This window comes from Panthera uncia, assembly GCF_023721935.1.
Source record: "Panthera uncia isolate 11264 chromosome A3 unlocalized genomic scaffold, Puncia_PCG_1.0 HiC_scaffold_11, whole genome shotgun sequence".
NCBI classification, from domain to species: Eukaryota; Metazoa; Chordata; class Mammalia; order Carnivora; family Felidae; genus Panthera; species Panthera uncia.
In genome coordinates this window covers 11396871-11419794 of record NW_026057578.1, presented here as the reverse complement: position 1 = coordinate 11419794, position 22924 = coordinate 11396871, and the positions used below count along the sequence as shown (strand labels likewise).

Genomic DNA, 22924 nt, shown 5'->3' with positions numbered 1-22924 from the left:
CTGTAGACCTCCTTTGATGACACCTTCCCTTTTCTTTTGGGAACCATCTCCCTCCTCTCATCCTGTGGCTTGGGAAGTGTTGTTCCCATCCCTGCAATTCCCGGTGAACCTGTTTCAAACCTGGCCAATCAGAACCACGAACAACCACAAGACACAATCTGTCCCAGTGGGAGCCTGGCCTGGGCTTCTGCTGCGGCCACTGGGCGGGGAAACTTTTCCACTGAGATTGCAGAGCTGGTCCAATCTCAAGTCTCAACTCAAGAGAAAAACGGAAGTAGATTGACCAAGGTCTGGTGAATCATGTGAACCCTTGGGTCCTGCCAAACCTTAAGTCAGTTATTAACTCAACTTTTCAGTTATTATAGGAGTTAATAAAAATGATTTTAGCTATTTTTACTTAAGCTATTTTGTCATTAATGAATTGAACTCTAATTCCCCTTCCTTTTGGGATCTCCTCGGACAGTCACAAATCAAGTCTAGTGGTGGGCATACTTTCAGGGCAAAGCTTTATCTGGGGCGCCTGGGTGGCTCAGCTGGTCAAGCGTCCAACTTCGGCTCAGGTCATGATCTCACGGCGGGGTTTCGAGCCCCGCGTCGGGCTCTGTGCTGACGGCTCGGACCCTGGAGCCCGCTTCAGATTCTGTGTCTCTGTCTCTCTCTGCCCCTCTCCTACACATGCTCTCTCTCTCATAAATAGACATTAAAAAAAAGCTTTATCTGTGACCACTCTGAAGGGTATTTTACAATTTCTGTGTCCCTAACATCTTTTTTTTTGCTAATATTGCAGAAACTATGAAGCTCAGGCTACATATTGATTGTAATGTTCACTACTGAGTCTCAGTGCCTAGCACATGGGAGGTGCCTTGTAATTCCTTGTTCAATGAGTAACTGAACAAGATATTTATCTGAAACGTCCGGTGTCTCCCAACTTCCTCAGCTTGTGAGGCTCCATATAACAAGTCCTGATTTTTCCAACCATATCTTCCACTTTCCCCTTGTTCACTCCAGTCCAGTCCCACTGTTTCCTAAAAACCTCAAACTTGTTCCTGCCTCGGGGCCTTTGCACTTTCTGTCCAGTCTGCCACCTCTTCCCCTAGTTGGCTCAATCTTCTACAGGTCTCAGGCCAGATGTCACTTCCTCAGACCCTCCCTGACCAATGCTGCCGAAGCAGCCCCACCCTGCTTTTCCAATGTGATTCAGTATTGTTCGATTTTCTTTACAAATCACCATCTGAATGTACATACGCATTTATTTATGTTTATTGTCTCTCAGGAGGTCAACTCCACCAGGGTAAGTCCTTGTCTGTTTGTTCAGTGCTGTGTCCCAGTGTCCAGGTCAGAGCCTGGCACACACCAGGCCAATAACATTTGCTGAAGGAATTCACTAATAGGGCTCAGCCTTCATTACTCGATCATCATGACTTCCTGCGAGGCCATCCTCACCCAATCATGGGTCCCCTCCAAACGTGTTTGGAGCACATGGCAACATTAATTCACTGTGTCAGGTGAAAAAACTCCCATTCTGAGCCCAAGGTTGGGGGAAGGGAGCTGGGAATGGGGTAGAGGTGGGGTCTTACTCTCCAGGATCCTTAACCACCCCCCCACCAGCCAACCAGGAAATACGAGGCAGCCGAGGTTAAGTAGACTCTTGCTGCTTTGTTATAAATATATTATGTACATCCAAAACGTGACATTAAAATATTACTCCGTGTTACAGAAAAGATATTAAGGCTTTCTATTATTTACATTAAACAAGCAAGCACCTTTAAAAAAAAAAAAAAAAAAAAACCAAAACAAAACAGCCCAATTCTTCCTTCTCTGACATTCCCCTAGCCAGAGGGGACACCGTGTCCCCTTCCAAATGACCAAGACCCGTTGCAGGGGCTGCACTCTGTGAAGACATCCTCTGATTAGAAGTATCAGCTCTGGCTGGAATCACGTGGGCAGGTGGGGGACGGGCAGGGGAGAAGGGGTTCCAGACTTGGGCAGGGGATTCCTGCCTCTTCTGGCCGGCTGCCCTCAGACCCTTGCTGCACTTTGCCACTCTTGGGTGGACAGGCTAGGCTGAAGGTGGTGCCTGGGGCTGTCCACCCACCCAGGTCTTCGGGGTCAGTCCACAGGGCCATGGCAGGGCAAATGCTCCGGGGACACTTAGGTGTGCCTGGGGGCTCCTAGACCACTGGGGACAAATGAGAGACAGATAAGACGACTCAGTGGCCCCAACGCCAGCCACGCTGAAGGGCTGCCCAGTGGGGGGGGGGGGGGGCTGTAGGAGCGCAGGGAGTGGGTGAGCTTCTCCTCTACCCAAGGAATGGCTGGCAGGGCGGGGCTCCTTTTTCTGCAGAGTCAGGCTTAGAGACAGCAGCTCAGGTGGCTGGGGAGGGGCCAAGGAGAGAAAATGAAAAAAAGGAAATGAAAAATCAGTGGCTCAAGTATTCTGTGTCACGAGGGGTGGGCTGGGGGTGCCCGGGCCCAGCCCAGGAGGCGTCCTCTCCATCTGGAGGGGCCAGCACGAGGAGGCTGGAATTTGGCAGATGGCTTCGGCTTAGGGGGCTAGGGAGGGTTGGCAACAAGGTGGCAGGCTCGGAGTAGTTATTTGATCTTCTGGGCCCATTTCATGTCATCGGCCCGAGGCTTCTCGCCGGTCAGGCCCTGGATGAGGTCTTCTAGGCGTCTCCAGAAGCCTATCTTCTCCAGAGGGTAGTTGAGCCAGCCTGCAGGGGGGAAACAGGGCACCAGGGCGTTGAATGGGAGAGCAGCAGTTGAGGAGACGGAGCAAAGTTGGCTTTGCCTGGGGCAGGGGCAACAGGGAGCGAGTCTGTAGAGGGCAGGGGACAAGGGCTGACCAAGGGGATGGGGACCTCCCACCAGTGGGCTTAGGGCTGCTCAGACATGCCTTTGTCCCCTCACTCGTTCACTCTCTTACCGAGTGCTTACTATATGCCAGGCACAGTGGCAGCATTTCTTATCACTGGGCTCCACTGCCACTTCTTCCAGGAAGCCTTCCTTGACCACATCACCCTCTTCTGTTTCTTTATATCCTTTATGATAACCTGTAGCCACTTCCCTGTCTTGTGTTGGTTTTTCTCCCCAACTCCCGACCACAGCATCTGCTCCAAAGAGCAGAACTCTGTTCTCCCTCTGTTGATCCCGAGTGTCTGGGATGGTGACTGGCACAAAGGTGTTCAGTAAATATTACTTCCCATCTTATTTCATCTGTATGACAGCCTCCTACCCAAATAGTAGATACTCCCATTTGCCACATGAGAAGACGGGCTCAGAGAGGAGTCTCCCCGTTAGCGAGTGGCCAAACCAGGCCCGATCCTAGGCTTGGCTGAGCAGTTCACTGATCTCGGCAGCCTCAATTCCACCCCCTCCACCTGCTCTCAAAGAACATGACCTTAAGACGTACGAAGAATATTTTCTGTGGTTCTCAGTTCTGTCTCCAGAAAGACAACGCACCGCTCTCCCCGCAGAGACCAGTAGCTGTGACTTATCGAGTACTTATTACGTGCCAAGCACTTCACATCTGCCACAGCGCCCTTCACGCCCTGGCCCCGTGACAGTCCTATGTAAGGTGGCGGCTGCGGCCCCATGCTGTGCGTGAGAACAAAGCACATCCAGGGAGGCTTGCTTCCTAAAGATTCACACGGAAGAGTGGAGAGCTGATCGTAAGCTGTAGCCTGACTCGCCTTCAAGGTGCTGACAGCACCTCAGACACCCTTAATCTTGAAAGATGCCCGCTGACCCCAGAAAACCTGCTCAACTCACCTCACTTCTTTGGTACTGGTCCTGTAACTACTGATGGCAGGTGGGTTTCCTTCCTGTTCCTTGGTCTCACCAGGCGTGTTCCCGCCTCAGGGTCTTTGTACTTCCTACTCCCTTTGCCTGAACTGTTCTGTCATTATTTAGCTGCAGGGCCCTCCCACGCTTTTTTTTTTTTTTTTTTTTTTTTTTTCTTCTTCCAGATTTCTGACCGCCTACTATGAACAGCTACACTCCGGCCTCCCTACTCCCTCTCTGCCCTTCACCCTGCTTCGTTTTCGCCAGGGCACGCCTCACGACCGGGCATTTGTCATCTCCCCTGCCCCCTGCCCCCAGTGCCCTTTGCTCCAGCCACACTGACCTCCTCGCTGCTCCTCAAACCAAGCAGGCCTGTGTGTTCCTCCTTCGGGGACTTCACACCCTCTGTTCTTCCTCCAGATCTGCGTTATTTTCTCCCTCAGCTCAACTGTCTCCTCGGTGCACTGACCACCTTATTTAAAGGGTAAAGTCCCCCATTTCCTTCTCCTCACCTACCAGCAGTGAGCATGGTTAAATGGAATGTCCCCGACTAGAATGTGAATACCATAGAGACAGGGATTTTTGCCTGTTTGTTTCAGTGCTGGAGCCTCAGCCCAGGATGGCGCTTGGCACATAGTAGGTGCTCAACAAATATCTGCTGGATGGATGGACGGTTGAAATCACGACTCTAGGAGGTGGGAGTGGGGGAGGCGGTCTCTCTCGTGCTGCTGCGTCCTCAGCACCTACGCTTGGCACACGAATCTAAGAGCATGTTCCTGCAGGGCAAGGATGATATGACCTCCTCCTGGGACCTCTGCCCTCCTAACCCTGAGGATAGAGGCAGAGCTGGGGTGGGGGCAGGGCAGCCTCTTGCACGCCACGCTGGAGCCGCACCTGTGGTGATGCAGAAGTAGGTCTCGTGGGGTGACACGTGGTGGATGCGATGGTGTTTGCGTGGCAGGATCACGTGCCAGTCCTGCAGGAGGGTGACCCAGCGTGGCAGCCCGAAGTACGTGTGCGACCACTTGTGGATCTGGTTGGTGAACGTGCCGAAGATGGTCAGGCAGAAGACGAAGCACTCCCAGGGGTACAGGTGCTCCAGTGCTTCTGCGGGGGGGGGGGGGGGGGGGACGGGGGGGGGGGGCTGTCACGGGGGCAGGGCCACCACCAGCCTGGCCCTGGCTCCTCGCCCCTGGGCAGCTCCCTGGCCTCCTTCCACCCTCCCCCATGGTCTCAGGCAAGTTCAGACTCCCCTCTGGGCCTCAGGCTTCTCTTCTGCTCAGTGGGCAGATCGTGCAGGAAGCACAAGAAATAGTTACGGGTGTGGGCTCCGGAGTCAGGCAGAGCTGGGTTCAGGTCCGTGCTCTGACATTTCTTGGCTACATGAGCTTGGGCCAGCGATTCTGCCTCTTTGAGTCTCAACTTCATCGTCACTAACACGGCAATAAGTCTTTGTCCAGGTTCCCAAAGGCAGAGCCTGAGACAAGGGTTCACGGGGCGGGGGGGGAGGAGGGTATCTTCTGTTCGGAAAATCATCTGAGGGAGTGGGGAAAGCAGGGGGTGAGCTACACAATGATGGGTTTGGGGGAGTCTTGTCTCAGCCTGATCCTGGGGGCAGCTCTGGAGGGTTAATGGCTCCACAGAGTTGGTCCCACCCAGAGGTGAGAGGGCTGGTCTTCTGTCGGCTTTTCCCGTCACTTTACGTTTGGCTTTAGGCTTATCCCAAGAGGAGACGTAGGACCCGCCCTGGCGGTTCCCAGAAGGGACAGCTGGGAGCCGTTAGCAGCCGCCGCTCGTGGCAACTGGGGGATGGGTGCACACGTGGGGAGGATCTGAGCGGGCACCATGGCACCACACCACAGACACCCACACCTCTACCCACCGAGGGGCTGCTCCAAGGACCAGCGACGTATCAAGTTGTTAGGACAAGACGCGGCCTGGCGGGAGTATTCAACCTCCCCTCCCCCGCCTTCTGCCCACCTGGCAGATGATGTAACTGAGGCTCTGACAGGTGAAATGACTTGCTTTGGGACAGGTTCCCTCCTTAAAATAGGGCAAAGATCAGAACTCAGAACTTCCTGAGTTCACTGCCCATGTTGGCCCTACTCAGCCAGGGCAGCCAAGCCAGAAGCCCTGAGGGCCAGGCAGGTAATGCAGGTGAGCAAGCTGGTCCAGGTGTAGGACAGCAGGGAGGAGTGGGGACTGTGTAAAGGGGGCGGCCGCAGCTCAGCTCCCTCCCAGTGAAGCCAGAGGGGAACGAGGGCCCAGGATGGCCGGACTGGATTGTTCAAGAGAAGCTGGAAGCACAGATTTTTATGTCAAATGTGCCAATTTTACAGGATGATAACTGAAAGTTTTTTAAGGTAGTGAGGGGACCGTGTCCCCACAGCCCCCTGGCAGCTGGCAGGCACACTCACCCGGGCTCTGGGTGCGGAACTTGTAGGCCATGTTCAGCAGAGGCAGCAGTGTCACCAGGCAGTTGTCCCCATTGGTCTCGATGAAGTCGTGTCGCGTGATGGCTGTGGGGTCGATGTGATGCTCGCGGAAGGGTCGGATAAAAGCCTGGGGTGGAGGTGAGGGTGGGAGAGGGGATACGTCCGACCGGTCAGCCTGTGGTGGCCGGCCTCTCTCCACCACTTGCTGCGCATGCTGGACTCAGGCTTACCTCCTTGCCTTCAGGATGCCAGAACGCTCCCCCACCATACTGCTACAGAGCCCCCCAACCTTCAGGGTCCTGCTCTAAGCTGCTCTAGCAGAAGGCAGTCAAAATGACTAGGTGGGGACCGCGGCACGGTACTGCCCCACTCTGGGCCTCAGTCTCCCCAGCAGGGGTGTGAGGGGAGTTGGAGACCACCTCCACCCTTCTTCCCCACTCTAATACAGTTGAGGACACCCCTCACAGTGGCAGGCAGACCCCTCTGTTTCTTCCCAGTGTCCAAGCCCCTCTTTCTGGTAACAGCCTCCCCCTCTTCCTCTTCTGTCGGTACACACTGTTCCGATGGGGCCGAACTAGTTAAAGGTGAGCACGTGACCCTGGCCTGGCCAATCAGAGCATCCCGGCTTGTCTGCCACAGTGACAGGGATGGGCACGTGACCTGAGCTGGGCCAATGGGAGCGTGCTATGGGACTTTGGCTGCAACTGTGGGAAAGGAGAGTTCTCTTTCCACTGAGGGGGCCGAGCTGGAAGGATGTAGGGAAAGCCTATGTGACAGGGAAGCCAACAGAGAGGAAAGCAGGGACAGACACAGAGAGAGACGGAGTCATGAGAGCATGGTCTGTCTTGGGTCTACTCTTGAAATTTTCGGGTATGCGAACCAGTACCTTTGTGTGGTTAAGGCTGTGTGTATTGGACACCCCAAACAGTGTGGCACAAGGTAAAAGTTCAACTACAACGAATGGTGAGGTGCAACAGGGCTGGCAAAGGAGAATGAGCCGTGGTCCCCAAATTCAAGGGGTTCAAAGCTCTCTATCCCATGCTTGATGCTTTTGCTTCCAGAAAATTCCAGAAATCCCAGGATTTCTAGTCTGTTCTGGTCCTCGAGGAGACGCAGGGGGTCAGGCTGGAATGATGGCTTCTGCCTTTCCAACAGGGAAACGGGAAGCTCGGAGAGGAAGGGGGCTCACCCCGCATCAGACAGCCCAACCTGCTTCTGCAGGAGACGGGCTGGGTCAAGATACTCACCTTCCCCACGATGGGCAGCTCCACGGAGCCCCAAGTGTCAGCTCCCCAGTGCACCAAGCCAGACAAGAAGTCAGCAATGAGAGCGCCTGCAACTGTGGACAAGAGGTGGGTGAGGTAGGGGACCAGGCAGGCGACAGTCCTGCCCACCCTTTGCCCCAAATCAGGGAGTCCCGCATTCATTCACTTGCTTGCTTGCTCACTCACTCGTTACGGGGGGTGGTATCTCTTCTCTACTTGGGATGTTTTCCTCCCTGTGAATGGAGTCTCAGGTAGAGCACTCCTGTCCCTTTACTTGCTCTGCCCAGGGATATGTGGGGGCTCATTTGTTTGGGGAGTCTGGAGGGAATCAAGGGGGCAGGCACAGATCAGCTTGACTTTTCCCTATCAGGAGCTGACTGGGCCCTTCTCTCTGACCCCCAATCACTCCACAGAGGGAGCCCCACTCTGCTCCAGTGCTGCCAGTGAATAGATGGAAATGTGCTTTTGGGGTCTGTCGTCAGAATCCCCTCAGGTGCAGGCAGTAGCCATGCCTTCCTCCCCAACCTAGCTTGTATCACAATAAATGTGATAATTTGGCCTCTGGCAGCCTTTTCCTTGTTCTCAATGTGTTCAGAACTGGACTGGGTTCCTGCAAAGACCCCAACACCATCCACTTGCTTGAAGGTTCGGTATAACATAGGGGTTAAGAGCTGTTAGATCAGGAAATCCCAGCTGTCTCTCACTAGCTGTGTGACGTTGGGCATGATACTCAACCTCTCTGTGCCCCAGTTTCCTTTAGATAGATGGGAATGACGATTACAAAAAACAGTGGCTGCCATTTATTGAGCACCCTCAGTGCCAGACAAGCGCTTTACGTGTTTGATCTCAGTGGATTCTCACAATCCGGCTGAAGCTGGTACCCTCCCTATTCCCCCTTTGCAGCGGTGGAAACAGAGTCCTGGAGAACAGAAGTTTAACTGGACCGAGGTCACAAAGAGGGCAAGTGGCAGAGCTGGGCTCTTAACCTGCCTTGAGGTCCCAATCTAACACAGCAGGATGCACAACCACTCCTGCACACAGGGAAACTGAGGCAGAGTGGCTGACTGCTTGGGCGAGGTAACATCCCAGTGCTGCCCCCATCACTCTCCCTGCTCGCTACATCTCAACCCTACTGGCTTACTTACGCCCTTTCCCTTGCACCCCTCACACGCCTCTGGGTCTCTCTCTGCATTTACTGTTCCCTCCGCCTGGAACATTCTTTCCCAGGGCATAACACAGTTCCCTCCTTCACTCCCTCCAGGTCTTTGTTCAAACATCCGTTGAGTGTTTGACATTATAACCACCCCCATCTTCCAGCATTTCCTATTTCCCGTCTCCTTCCCAGTCCCTGGCACTTATTAGGGGTTCAGTAAATACTCCCTGAGTTAATCAGTATAAAGCTGTTAGGAGTCAGGCTGCTGTGAACATTCATACCCAAACCTGGAGGCGGACATATGCCATCATTTCTTCACGAAAATGCCAGCTATTTATTTATTTATTTTTACTCAACACTTACTGAGCACTTATAGGTACCAGGCCCTGTGCCAGCACCTTAAATGTTTTATCTCTTTTAATCCCTAAACTGTACCAAGGCCAGTTCTAAGCTGGTTACACATCTTACCTCCTCAATCATCCTAAGCATTTAATCCTTACAGATGAAAAGAATGATAATAATAAAAACAATATTAGAAAAACAATGTTTGTGACAGTGGTTAACATTTATGGAGTGCATCCTTTATGCCAGGCACTATGTCAAAGGTGTTAGACATGCATTATTGGAACATAGAACTCTTCATACTTTAAGTACGGGCTGTGCCCAGGGACTTTCTTCCAGGGAGGATACGGTGGGGAAGCAGAAGGAGAGTAACTTCAGAGTGGGGAAACCTGACACTCCGCGGGCCAGGTGGTCAAGGTCAAGTACATGCCCTGGCTATGTGATGGAAATGGTGCTTTGCCTCTCAGCTCCTCCTCCCAGAAACATACAACGTGGTCTAAGAAAAGCATGAGACAAATTCCCGTAGCGAGGCATCCTGTGAAACATCAGGGCTCGGGGCGCCTGGGGGGCTCCGTCGGCTGAGCGTCCGACTTCGGCTCAGGTCATGATCTTGCGGTTCGTGAGTTCGAGCCCCGCGTTGGGCTCTGTGCTGACAGCTCGGAGCCTGGAGCCTGCTTCGGATTCTGTCTCCCTCTCTCTCTGCCCCTCCCCTGCTCACACTCTTTCTGTCTCTCTCTCAAAAATAAACATTAAAAAAAAAAATTTTAAAAAGAAATATCAGGGCTCCTCAAAACTGTCAAGGTCCCCAAAACAAGGAAAGTCTGAGACACTGTCATAGCCACAGGGAGCCTAAAGGAACCCGATAACTAATGTGAGTGGTATCCTCGAAAGGACCCTGGCACAGGAGAAGGACATTAGGTAGAAACTAAGGAAATCTGAATAAACCATGGTCTTTAATTTGTAATAATGTATCCATATTGGTATGTTGATTGTAACAAATGTATGACACTAATGTAAAATATAAGATGTTAACAACAGGGGGAACTGGGTGCATGGAGCCTACCGGAACTCTCTATACTCTTTTTTGTTCTAGTAAATAAAGTCTATTTCTGAAAAACTGCATCATCTTATTTCACGTCCATAGTTTTGGGCCCCAACACATCCCGACTATCCAGAGGAGAGTCCAGAGGAGGAATGAGACTCAGAGGGTAACGACAGTCAGGGCTGCTGACCGGCGGCCAGGGACTACTGTGAGGGCCATTCACAATGATGCTGTGTTCACGTCCAGGTCTGGGAAATGGGAACATTAATAACAGCACTTAACTTTACTTAAGTGCAATCGATTAATAAGCTGGGCTAATACGTGTCAAGTGAGTCCCTGGGACATGGTAGGCACTCCCAAACGTAGCTATAGTTAGTAGTTTAGGTGTTACCACCCTCTCCAGGCCTCAGTCTTATCATCTGTCAAATGACCTGGCCTTTTCAGGCTGCAGAGCAGGGAGGGATGTGTGCTTTGGACAGATGTCAGGAACGATTTCTTGGCGAGAAGAAACAACTTGCTCCTTGGGCTCTGTGACCCCCAGGCCTCTGCGAGTGGGGGTTTCTAGAGCAGTGACTCTGGGCCTCCAGGCCTGCTGCCTCAGGGGGCTTTAGTGGAGACAGGAGAGGCAAGCACACAGAGCTTCTCTGTCCTGGCGCAGGGGCAGTGGCTACAGCTGGCTCATCGTGAGGGCAGCTTTGGCCTGGTTAGCACCCCATGGTACCACAGGGTACAGGACAGGCGATGAGTCACCCCAGGCTACCCTGACTCACCGGGTGACCTTGGGATAGTCCTTGGGTCCCTTGGGGCCTTCACCTCGCCACAGGTTACCCAGCTGTGACTTCTTAGCTGCTGCCCACCTCAAGGCCTGGTGTGGAGACCGCGAGGGTGGACAGAAGCGATCCTGCTGACATCCCGGCTCTACCATGGTTCGGCACAGACTCCTCACCTGACCTGAGGCCGTGGGCCCTCCGACCTCATCACCAGTCTTTGCACTCCCCGGCCTCCCTTGCCCGGAACACCCTCCCCGCTCTGTCTGCCAGAAAACTCTTACTCAGCTCCTCAAGGGCCAACTCATGGGCGCCCACACTTTTCCTCCATTTTCCCCGGGTGCCGCTAACAGCTCAAGGCTCCCAGGGCCGTTCGTTTGTTCGCTCTTTCATTCACGACAACGCTGTCCCTGTCAAGGTCACTAACGACCTCCATGTGGCCAGATCCGGTGGTCCCCTCGCTGCCCCGTCCTGCTGGCTCTGCTCAGCGGCTGCTCTCAGTTGAGCCTCAAGTCTTGTGGAGACACTCTCCCCTCCCGGCCTCTGCAGCCCCTCTGGCCGCCCCGGCTGGCTCTTCCTCCTCCCCCCGGCATGGAAGCACTGGGGGCTCTCCGCCAGCCTCTGGGCTTCACACACCTCTTCTACCGCGAGGTCTCCCAGATTTCTATCTGTAGCCACCTTCCTGGACTCTAGACTCGGATTTCCAACTTCCTGCTCGGCACCTTGCCCTGGCTCTCAGGCAGGCGGCTCGAGCATCTCGTCTCAAGCCGCCTCTTCGGGCCTCTGCCAATGGAAGCCCCATCCCTTCCATCAAAGCCCGTGGGTCGCCACTCATGGCCAGCGTGACAGGATGCTCTGGCCGCTCGCCTCGCGCAGCTCACTCAGAACTTGAGGATCTTGCACCACCGCCGCTGCCCTCACCGGGTGTGGGCCAGCGTCCCCGCCCCCATCCATCCTGCCTGCAGCCCCAGCTGATGTCAGCTCCCTACGGGACACTCCCCAGCGGCTCCGCAAGGCCTGCAGAATTAAACCCCAAGTCCAGACCAAGGCACTGCGCAATCTGCACCCTGCCTCTCTCAGCAGCCAGCAACCACCTTTCCTTTGACCAATTTTCCCCAGCCACGCTGGCCTCCCGCCTGTTCCCTGGGCGCATCCCAGCCTCTGGGACTTTGCACCTGCTGTTCCCTGCCGCCCCTCCCCAAGATATCTGCCTGGCCTCCTCCCTCACCTCCTTCAGGTCTGCATGTGGATGTCATTTTTCCAGAAAGGCCTTCCCTGACCTCTCAACTCTTCCCTGGCTATTCTCTTATCTCGGTTTTGCTTCCCAGCATTGCATCACCTGTCTGTGTTTATCAACTGGGCACCTTTTCATGTTTCCGCCTTCCCTGGTTTCCAGGGCCTGCCAGGGGCACCAGGCTTCTGGAGAGATAGTGCTGGGCTAGAGGCGGGCTCTGCAGACTGGCACGGTGCCTCGCCTCCTGCACGTTAACACACAAATCAGGGTGGCTACTTAAATCAATTAGGGACTGTGCAAACACCGCTATCAGGAGATGGTCTGTTCTCATCAGCTCAGAGGCCAAGGCGTGGGATGGGGGAGCTGGTGTCACATTCGGTGACCGGACGGCCAGAGCGCTCCCGAGCCAGGGCCTGGAGGCTCTGATCCCAACCAGGGAAGGAAGGTGGCGACGGCCTGGGACGCCCATCCTCCTGCCTCACACAACACAGACGTGGGCTCAGACACACTCTCCTCCCAGTGCTACCCGGAGGCCCTACGGGCCCTGCTGGGGGAGTCTGTGGCTCTAGAGCTGGGCACGTCTGGATGTGTGATCCCGGACTCTGCTGGGCCAGCCGGCAAGTGGCCCGGCCTCTCAGGGGACGGCGGTCCCAACCTCCGCACTGGCTTGACACCGAGAGTCGAAAGTACTCCACGTGCAGCGTTGGTGCATAGTGGACACTTGGGAAAGAATCCGTGGCTAAAGAGACCACGGTGGTCTGAGCCCTCGCGAGTGGTTATGTTGGGTGGGGTCTCCTTCCCACCTCTGTTCAGTCGCTGGCCCCTCAGCAGCTACACACCTGTGTGAGGCCCTCACAACAGCCCGAGGAGGCAGGTGCCACAAGCAGCCTCGACTTACAGGTGTGGGAACAAGGTTCGGAGATGCAACAACCCTAGCCCCAAGGCAACACAGCCACAAGGCCGTAGAGCTGGGACTTGAACCCAGAGCCTGCATGCAGCCACCCCAAGAGGGGGCATCAGGGCTCACGCCGGCCACATTCCTGCCCCTGAATGTAGGGCTCTGAGGCAGAGAGGCTGCAGGTGCATGGTCCCTCTCACCCCTGGGTAAGGGGGGGCGGGTGTGGCTCCTGAGGCGGGGCCCAGGCTCCCCAGCACCGGAAGGGTTAACTCCCTCTCCCCCAGCTGGCCCGCCCCTGCCACGTGCCCACCCCAACGCAGACCCAGATGGCCCAATTAGCCAGCCTGAGCACTATTGGCTTAGGCGGCCAGAGTGCTTTTAATGAGATTGTGGGAGCTGAACACGCAGGGAGGGCTGGGCGGACGGACCAAGGGCACGGCCGCCCCCCTCAGCCTGGGAGCCCGGAGCAGGGGAGGGGATGAGCGCCTGAGTTCAAGGGCAGAGGGGAGGCCGGTGCGCAGGCAGGAAGGAAGGGAGTCAGCTCAGGACCTGGGAGTGGAGACGGTGAACGGAGAGCTCTATTGTGCTTCTGGCTTGAGGTGTGATGCCGGACGGGCCCTTCTCTGAGCCTCAGTTTGCTCATGTGGAAAATGACAACAAGTGTAGCATCCACCTCCCAGGCTGTGGATGGGGCAGGACTGACCAATGGGAAACACTCAGCATGTGCTATAAGTTACAGCCTGCCCATTCATTCATCTCCTGATGCCATAAATATTTATCAAGTTACCTACCATGTGCCAGGCCTCGCACTTGGGGCTGGGGACCCAACAGTGAGCACACAAGAATCGCTACTTTCAGGGAGCGAGATTTGAATGAAGGGAGACAGATACTAAACAAATAAATGTATTGGACAACACAGTGTGCTGAGGTGACGGTGTATGGCAGGGCTGTTACTTTTGATGGATAATCAGGGAGAGCCTCCCCGAGGAGGTGACCTGTGAGACCTGGACGAGGAAGTGAACCAGGTAGGTGTCTGTAGGAAGAGAGTTCCAGGCAGAGGAACAGCACGTGCAAAGGCCCTGAGGTACGAGTGTGTCCAACAGTGCACGTGCACACCCAAGCACACACAGCCACACACGATTACACATGTATGCGAGCTGCCATCAGAGTGGGTCCCTGACTCCTGGGGAAACTGAGGCCGGCGGCGGGGCAATCGGTACTCACTGACACCCAGCATGACGAGGGGCGTGTGCTCCCAGCGGGCCAGCAGCAGAAGGTGGACCAAGTTGTGGGCAATGAGGCTGAAGCACAAGATCACACAGCACCACTCCTGGAAGCGCTTGCCTGCAGGGAGAGGAGGCCAGAGGTGAGTGTGGGGCGGGTGGGGGAGGCCGAGGGATCGAGGACCAAAGCCAGGCAGAGCTGAACCCTGTAGGAGCTCTTCAGAGCTCAGGGAGTCTACGGTGCCAACCACAGGCTGAACTGAGGGACTGCCCCGAAGAACGGGCCCCAGCCCACCCATTTCACAGATGATGTCACTGAAGGCCAGAGTAGGGGGAGAGTCTGCCCAAGGTACAGGCCCGTGAAGCCTGCCTTGAGGGGCCAATTCTTTGGCAGACAGGACCAGAACTTGTCTCCGGGCCCTGGTGGGCTCTCCCCGGAGGCCCCAGAGGGAGCTTTAATGAGCTTTTTCAAACTGACATCATGGCATCACCTATCCCCTTTTATAGGTAATAACCAGCGGCTTTTAATCCCAGAGGATCAGATCCTGCCCGACTGCCATCCAGCAAGGCTCCAATGAGTCAGGAATTTAGGAGAAATGGGCCTTGGTTACCACGTGCAGGGCTCCTGCCAGGAGCAGGGGGTCTGGGAGCACAACACAGGAAAGAGGAGGTGCTCCCAAGCCCTCCAGCCACCAGGCAGGTGACGCGGAGCAGTAAGGTGGGCTGGGTGGGGGCCGTGCGATACTGGCTGCCCATGGATCCTCTGTCAAGTGTGGGCGTGGGGGGTGGTCGCTAACGGCCTGACCACTGCCAGGTGGGAGTGTGGGCCCAGGACGCCTGAACTTCTAACACCCAAGGGAAGCCAGGAATCAGAAGCGGTGCGTGAACTCTTTTTAAACTTCCTGCCGCGTGTTTTTAAAAGGCACGTGAGGGGCGCCTGGGTGGCGCAGTCGGTTGAGCGTCCGACTTCAGCCAGGTCACGATCTCGCGGTCCGTGAGTTCGAGCCCCGCGTCGGGCTCTGGGCTGACGGCTCGGAGCCTGGAGCCTGTTTCCGATTCTGTGTCTCCCTCTCTCTCTGCCCCTCCCCCGTTCATGCTCTGCCTCTCTCTGTCCCAAAAATAAATAAAAAACGTTGAAAAAAAAAAAAAAATAAAAGGCACGTGAGCTCAGACAAGCTGATTCACTCACTGCAGCTCCGTCTGAGGTGTCTGAACAGTCCAACACCGGAGGGATCAGCCAAATTAACTTGGTCCACGGCATCTCTGCAGCCAGAAAATAAGTCTGGGCGGCTGTCTACGTGTGGACAGGGAAGATGTCCAGGGCCTACTGGTAAGCGCAAAAAAGCAGCCATTTATGTGTGAAAAGAAAAGAAAAAAACTGTCTAGTCAAGACTGGCTTCCACTTATTCCTCTCGGAACTTAACATTCGTGAATGTGCTCCTCCACCAAAAATCTTTTCTTGTAATTGTAAATTAAAGTAAAAAATAAATGAATAAAAGGAAACGAAAACATCGCGTGGGTGACACAGAATGTGTTGCAGGTCCCCTGGGGATATTATTTTCCCAGGCAGCTGGTCCCAAGGGCATGGAAGCTCCTTAACGACAATAATTTTCTTATCATTAGTGTTTAACATCTACCGAGCAGTTGCTATATGCCAGGTACCTGCTGAGGTGATGCCGTTTTGCAGATGAGAGATCTGAGGGTCAGAGTGGCCCCGAGAAGTAGCAGAGGCCGCAAAGCTAGTCAGTTACAGACTCGGATCGTATGGCCAGGCAGGCCCCTGTGAGTGGTCAACAACTGAAGGGGGCCATGGCAGATAGAGAGGCTTCCTCCTGTGTCGGCTCTCCTCACCTGGAGCGACTCTGGCAATGCTCCTGCAGATCTCAACCTAGAACCTCCACCTCCAGGAGGCTATCCATGATGCTTCCTCTGACTCTCGGACTCCTCCAACATGGGGCCCATCCTGAGGGGCTGTCACTGCCCGAATGACGTCCCTCTTCCCCTACCCACGTGTGAATTCAGGAGGCCCAGGGCCATGTCTGGCTTGCTCACCAGGGCCCTGGCACACAGTTGGCACTCAATAAATGCCCGTGAAATAAACAAATTCCTATACATCATCTTAGAGGACAACTGCCAGACTTTGTCTCTGGGTGCTCGTCACCAAAGCACCTTCCACTGCTCCTGTTAGGCATTCCATTCTCCCTCAGAGAGAGAGAAGGGCCTTACCCAGGATGTACCACACACAGCACACTGTGCCCTGGGCCAAAATCAGAACAGCTGCCCTCCCCTTGCCCCGTGAAAAGACCGAGGGTCAGAGGGGAGAAGGAACACGCCCAGGGTTGCATCCTCTCGGCCCCCACTTGTACAGATGAGGACACTCGAGTCCAGAGAGGGCAGGACCCCAGTGGTAGTCACACAGCAGCAGAAGTGGGCCCAGAACCCCTCGCATTCCACTTCTTCGTCAGGGACTGTTCCCCGTGGGCCCCATGACCCTGTTGCCCCAGCAGCCCCTACCTGGGGTCACTGTCATCTGGCCCAGCTGGCCCTTCCCCTTTCTGGTTCCTGTTTGTGGCCAGGGCCTGGGACTCAGAAGCAGAAGTCCGGAGGGGCATGTGGAAGGGGTAAGGAGAAGATGATTCTTCAATGCCGACCCACCTGCCTGACCCCCAGCCTGCAGGGACAGCAACATGATCAAATAACAGTAACGGTGGCTGATACGCACTGAGGCCTAGCACAGCTGGGGTGGTCAGGTGTGGCCCACATCAGGGATGTTGCAGGGAGCAGCTCCCTCCAGCATACTCAGCTCTCAGTTAAGAAAAAAAAAATTAGCTACATTAAAAAAATAAATCATATAAAACTCCTAATTTCCTGCTTCCCTTGAGAACACAAGGCTCTGGGAGCCACAGGCCTGAGCAGCAGCGGCTGTTCCCGTCAGATGGGGCAGGGGTTCCTGGTTCAGCCCAGTCTCCTTCCCTCCCTGTGGCCTCACATTGGGTGGCTTCCTGCAGTCACCTGCATCGAGCCTGAGACAGTCTCTCTCTCGTTCAAGTCTCAGTCCTTCCAGGAAGGAACTATGTGATTTCAGTTCCCAGACGAGGAAACTGAGGCTCAGTGGGTGAAAATGAGGAGCTGGGTTTGGATCCTGAGCTTGTCAACGGGACATGTTAGCTTGGATGTTCTAAAGACAGCCCAGCTCTCTTCCCATGCCTTCGAGAACGTCCCTGAAGTCTGAATATTTTCCCTTCTAGACCCCCTCTATCTTTGGCTTCTGGGATCTGGATCCTTCGCAGACCAAGTGCTTCAACTTTGATTCATAAGAAGTACATCTATCATAAAAGCAGTCTTCATTGAGCACCTACTATGTGCCAGGTACAATGTCAGCATGAGCTCAGCCAGCCCTTCCCATACACTGTGGGCTGGGGACCACTTGCCCTGTCTTTCACAGGGAGAAACTAGGCCTGAGTGATGAAATGACTTTTCCAAAGTCACAGCATGGACCGTCAGCCTGGCAGGGCCTGTAGGGTCAGGTGGTCTAAGTGGTGTCACTTTACAGGTGGGCAGACTGAGGCCCAGGGAGAGAAGGGCTCTGCTCAGGACATGAGAGCTTGGGCCACCTCTGGCAGAGAGCTGGGCCTTGTTTTCCTGAGCCAGCCTCTGGCCTGGCCAGGGTCCATGATCTGGGCTGAGTTACAGCAGTGAATGCTTGTTGGCCTGGGGAGGAGACTGGGCCTATGTGTGGTGGCTGTAGGGCTTGGAGGGGCAGGGAAGGCCAGGCGCCAGGCCTCGGCCATCTTTGCTTTCCTGGGGGCAGGCCACGGCAGCTACGGGCTTGGCATTGGGCCCGACTCTTGTAGTTTCAGTCAGAGAAGCCCTGAATAATCTGCACTTCTGATGCTCCTTGGCCTCAGGGAGGTGAGGTTGGACCTCACAGGAGATAGAAGGCAGGGAGGGACCAGAGAGAGGCAGAGGAAGAGGGACAGAGAGACAGAGACGAGACCGAAGACGAATCAGAGACACAGAGAAATGACAGAGAGAAACAGAGTCACGGAGAGATTATGGGAAGACAAAGAGAAAAAAAGAGAAAGAACATGGCCAGAGGGGAGAGACAAACAAATAGAAAAAGAACAAGACAGAGGAAAACAGAGACAAAGCTCAGCCCAGGGTGGCAGGGACCAGGCCTGGCCAGGGAAAGGGCCCCAGGTCTCTGGCTTCAGTCAGGCCCACGTGGGGGGACTGACTCTTTCCCCTGACCCTAAGCTAAGAGACCCTCGTGTCCCCCAGGGCCAGAGGCACCTGTACTTAGCCAGGGTGGCTTGAACGGCTGGCTCCAGTGACCCCTCAGGATCAACCTCTGGAGCCTGGGGCACCTGAGAAGTGGCACACATATAGGCAGGTTTCAGCTGGCACCTGCCGGGAAGCTGGACACCTGCCTTACTTGCGGGCTTGCCCACGAGGCCTGCGAGCCCACCAGGTCCTTCACAAATCCCAGCACAGGGCAGGCTGCTGCCGTAAAACCCAAACCCGGAGTGCTGGGGGCTCCTGGGAAACGCAGGCCCGGGCCTCAGCTCCCTGGCCAGACCCTCGGGGCCCACGGGGTACGGCTGAGGCTGCCTCCCTCCTTGGCCCCTGATGCTCCCACCACCCAATGCCGCCTCGATTAGACTACTCACAGCTCCCCGCGGACACTAGGCCCACTCTCTCTGCCAGCGGCCCCGCACGCATGCTGTTCCACTGACCTGGAACATTGGTCCCCCTCCTGCACACCCACCCCGGGGCTGGCTCGCTCCCACAGTGAAGATTAAGAACACGGAACCTAGAACACCCCCCTTCTTCCACCAGTGTTCTGGTTCTGCTGCTAACGGGCTATGGGACTCCGGGCAAGTCCCTACTCTTTGCTAAGCCTCCAGAAATGTCTTCAAGTGGGACAGGGTATCCCTGAAGTGACAGCACTTCAGGCAAATCAAACAAGCCGTCCCCGGGCTTGCTGACCTGGCCCTCTGCTAGGGGCAAATGCAAGCCTAATCCCAAGCAGGACAAGCATTAGGAAGAACACCTTTAGGGGGTGGGCGATGAGGAGGTGATGGGGTCCTCGGTTTCCTCCCCTGAAAAATGGGGTCAGTACTGAGGGTGTGCCCCAGACGGTTGTAGTAAGTGTGAAATGAGCATGTGAAGAAAATGTCCAGCACAGCCAGTGCTCAAGAATGTCAGCTATGTCAACTGCCTTCTCATGGCTGCCGACTGTCACAGTACCAATCCACTTCTGGCTCCACGAATCTCAAGAATTCAGTCCTGGAACCCAGAAGCTTCTCCTACACTCCCCTTGCTCATTTTGCTCCAGCCCATGGGACTCCTACCATGCAGTCCCACAAACACTCCAGGAGTGCTCCCACCTCAGGGCCTTTGCACTTGCTGTGTCCCTGATCTGGACCATCCTTCCTCAAATATCTTCAGGTCTCTGTTCAAGTATTACTCACTCAAGTGAAGTCTTAACTGCTCCCTCTCTGAAATGTTATTGCCCCCAATATTTCACTTCCCCCTTTTCTGCTCTATATTTGCTCCATAATGTTTGCCACCACTGGGCAAGTGGGCTATTTTCCTTATTTACTGGGTTTAGTAAAATGCCACCTTTTTTTTCCCGGTCTTGTTCACTGCTTTGCCCCTGGGGCCTAGAACAGGGACTGGGACAAAGATGCTCCCTATGTGTTGAGGCTGGTCCCTCATTTTGTAAGTCAGGTCCAGAGACGTCAAGGTACTTCCCCCAAGCCACGCAGGAAAGGGACAGGGAGGTGGAGGCCTACGAAATTTGGAGAAACCAGTCTGATCAGTCTCTCACTCCTCTGCTCCTCACTGCCTGGCTTCCTCCCCGCTCCAGGTCAGGAGGAGATAAGGCCTTGACTGAAAGGTTTGGGGCACCAGGAGGCTGCCTGCAACGTCAGATCCCTCCGGGGCTGTTCTTCAGAGGGTGAAGGGCATTTGGGGAAATCAGACCCAGACAAAGATGCAATCATGGTGGAATGGAGAAACGGCAGTCCCTTGGGGAAGCTCAGGATGCCTGGGTATGATTTGGTTGAAAGTGGGTAGGGTTTACTCAGGTGGGGAGAGCTGGACACCAAAGGAGGAGGCCTTTAAATCCTTACCCTCGATTCTCACGTGGTGAGTCTGAGGGCCAGAGAGGAGAGACAGCTGACTCCGAAACTCACAGGAAAGGCCAGACTACTGGGTTAGCAATAGGGAGTGCCCACTGCAAGCCAGGTGCTGCTCAAAGTTTGATCTCAGGGAGCCTGGGTGGCTCAGTCGGTTGAGCGTCTGACTTCAGCTCGGGTCATGATCTCACAGTTCCTGAGTTTGAGCCCTGCGTCGGGCTCTGTGCTGACAGTGCAGAGCCTGCCTGGGCTTCTCTCTCTCTCCCTCTCCCCAACCTGTTCTCTCTCTCTCAAAATAAATAAATAAACTTAAAAAAACCCAAACAACAGGTGGATGATCTCATTTTGTCTTCCCCCAAACACCAAGGGGCAGATAAATTTTACTTTGTATCTGTTTTTTAGAGGTGAGGAAACTGAGGCTCAGAGAGAGAAAGTGGCTTGGTCCAGGTCACACAGCTAAAGAAGCAGCCAGGATGCCACGTCCAGTCTGTCCCAGGACGTACAGGCGGTTTCAAGTCCATCGGCCAGGTGCTCTAGGAACAGGCTAAAGAAACCGCGGCATCATGGACCAGGTGCCCAAGTCAGGTTCCACAAAATCACTCCCAGAGCACAGAACTGCAAGTCTAGAGAGGCCTCTGTGACCTAGGACTCAACAAGAAAGCCAACGGCCCAAGGTCACACAGCCAGTGATGGCAGAACTGGTATGCAAACCCAGGCCAGTCAGGGTAGGAAGCCAAAGGTGGCAGTGGACCCATGCCCACGCCAGGCAAGGGCTGTGCGTGGTGGCTGTCCCCTGGCAAAAGGAAAGATGTCAGAATGTTTGACAAACAAAGCTTGGTGTGATGGCGACATTCAGGCGGAGGGGCCTCCTGCGGCTCCTGGTCACCTGACTCTGGAGTTGATGGCACTTCCTTAACCCCTGGGGACAGAGTGCCCAGGCAATGAGATTCCCCGGGCTCTTCTGGAAGTCCGAGAAGGGTGGGGGAGCTGGTGCTCACTGGAGCATTTAAGTGGCAGGCACAGTAGGAAGGAGGCAGGGACCTTGGTCTGAGGGCTGAACGGGGGCAAGGGTCTGGAAACTGTGGTCTGGTTTGGGGAAAGGGAGGGCTCCAGCCCCAAGTCCTAAAGGGAAGGGGCCAATATATGCAATGGAAAAGGAGCAAGGGCTGGACTTGGGGCTTGCGTAGGGGAGGGGCTGAAACTGGAAGATTTGCCATGCCCTCACCACCTGGGATTCTGTAACACAGGCGAGGGCTGAGGCCCCTCTCTGCGGGAGGTGGGGGGGGGGAGCGGGGTGGTCTGTGGCCACTGAAGCTATAACTAGAACAGAGCTTGGGGGAAGGGCGGCTAGGGGATGCTAGGAAGCCTGGACCCCATGCGCTGAGGTTTCAGAGCAGAGAGGCTGATGTGCCCAGATTTGGGCGGGGGGGGGGGGGGGGGGGGGGGGGGGTGAGGTCACTGTTTGCAGCCCAGGGCCCTGGCTGGGGCACAACTAGGGCCCTAGTGTGTGCATTCCGGATCTAGGGAACGTGAAATGGGATGTGACTTTTAGGAGGCCGGGGGCAGTGCATGCAGCTGAAGGGCTGCGTCCGGCTTGGACAGGGTCCTGGGATGGGGGTCCTTACTAAGTCTTGGGGCGCTCTTTGCAGCCTCGGGTGCTCTGAGGCTAGGATCCGGATCGAGGGGTGCGATGGGAGCTCTGTATGCGGCCCGGGGAGCTGATGTGGCAGTTCCTTGATATAGGCACTGTACGTTCATCTAGAAAGCCCCGTGGCTGGGGCTGTGGCTTGATCTTGGAAGGGGCGCTGGGGTGGGGTCCCCGGACTTGGGGGCGCTATTTGCAAGTTTAGAAGCAGAGGCTGGAGTTCTGCATCGGGGCCTGAGGCTGGGGTTCCCATCTAGGGAACCCGGGATCGCTGTCCGTAGCCCGGGCTAGTGACTGCAGGCCCGGAGGGGGGCCCGGAGGTCCTACCTGGAGAGTAGAGCGCGGCCAGTTCGCGGGCCCCGGCGTGCTGCGCGCCCCAGCGCCGGCAATACGCCGCCTCGTCCTCATCGAGCTCCGGCTGCTGACCGGGCCCGTCCTCGGCGCCCGCCATGGCCACTCGCCCGGCCCGCCCGGTGCGCTCAGCTAGCGGCGGCGGCGGCGGCAGGGCCGCGGAACCGCGGCGAGATCACGCCGCCCAATGACCGCCCAGCGCCGGGCGCGGCGGCGGCGCCGGCGGGGGCCTCGCCCGGCCGCGCGTCACAGCCAATCGGGGACCGCGCCGGGGCCGCGATGGCCAATCAGCGGCCTCCGAGCCGCAGCCAACCGCGGCGCTCCGGGGGCAGGAGCGCAGCTGGGCGCAGCTGGGCACGGAAGCGTGGGGCGGCGGCGAGTCCCAGCTCGTCGCGGTTCGCCCCCGGCGGGGGCCTCGGTTCCTGCCCCCGCGGAAATGCCGGCCGTGGCACCGCCCATCTTTCGCTCGGTTTGCCGGCCTGTGCAATGGGTCGAGGCCGTGCGCCACCGGACCCAGAAAAGGGCGTTTCTTCAGCACGCACTGTCAAGCGCCTCCTGCGTGCAGGGAGCGCGAGTGGAGGGCGCCGGCCCGGGGCTAGAAAGCCAGCACTTGGTGGACACTTTGAACCGTACTCCTGGGCTG

General features: G+C 55.8%; 1 protein-coding gene across 3 annotated transcripts; it reads right to left on the bottom strand.

Moving 5' to 3' along the window:
• Positions 1 to 1769: 1769 nt before the first annotated feature.
• On the bottom strand, positions 1770 to 22469 carry PEDS1 (plasmanylethanolamine desaturase 1). Of its 3 annotated transcripts, none has more exons than XM_049649877.1 (6): positions 22258 to 22469; positions 14144 to 14263; positions 7466 to 7557; positions 6201 to 6345; positions 4678 to 4890; positions 1770 to 2714 (listed from the first exon to the last, which is right to left on the bottom strand). In XM_049649877.1, the coding sequence occupies exons 1-6, from the start codon at positions 22379 to 22381 to the stop codon at positions 2593 to 2595; spliced, it is 816 nt and encodes a 271-aa protein (XP_049505834.1). In that variant the 5' UTR covers positions 22382 to 22469; the 3' UTR covers positions 1770 to 2592. The 3 variants fall into 3 exon arrangements, with proteins under 3 accessions (XP_049505834.1, XP_049505836.1, XP_049505833.1); XM_049649879.1 differs by lacking the exon at positions 22258 to 22469 and adding an exon at positions 18813 to 18938; XM_049649876.1 differs by lacking the exon at positions 22258 to 22469 and adding an exon at positions 15332 to 15509.
• Positions 22470 to 22924: the final 455 nt, after the last annotated feature.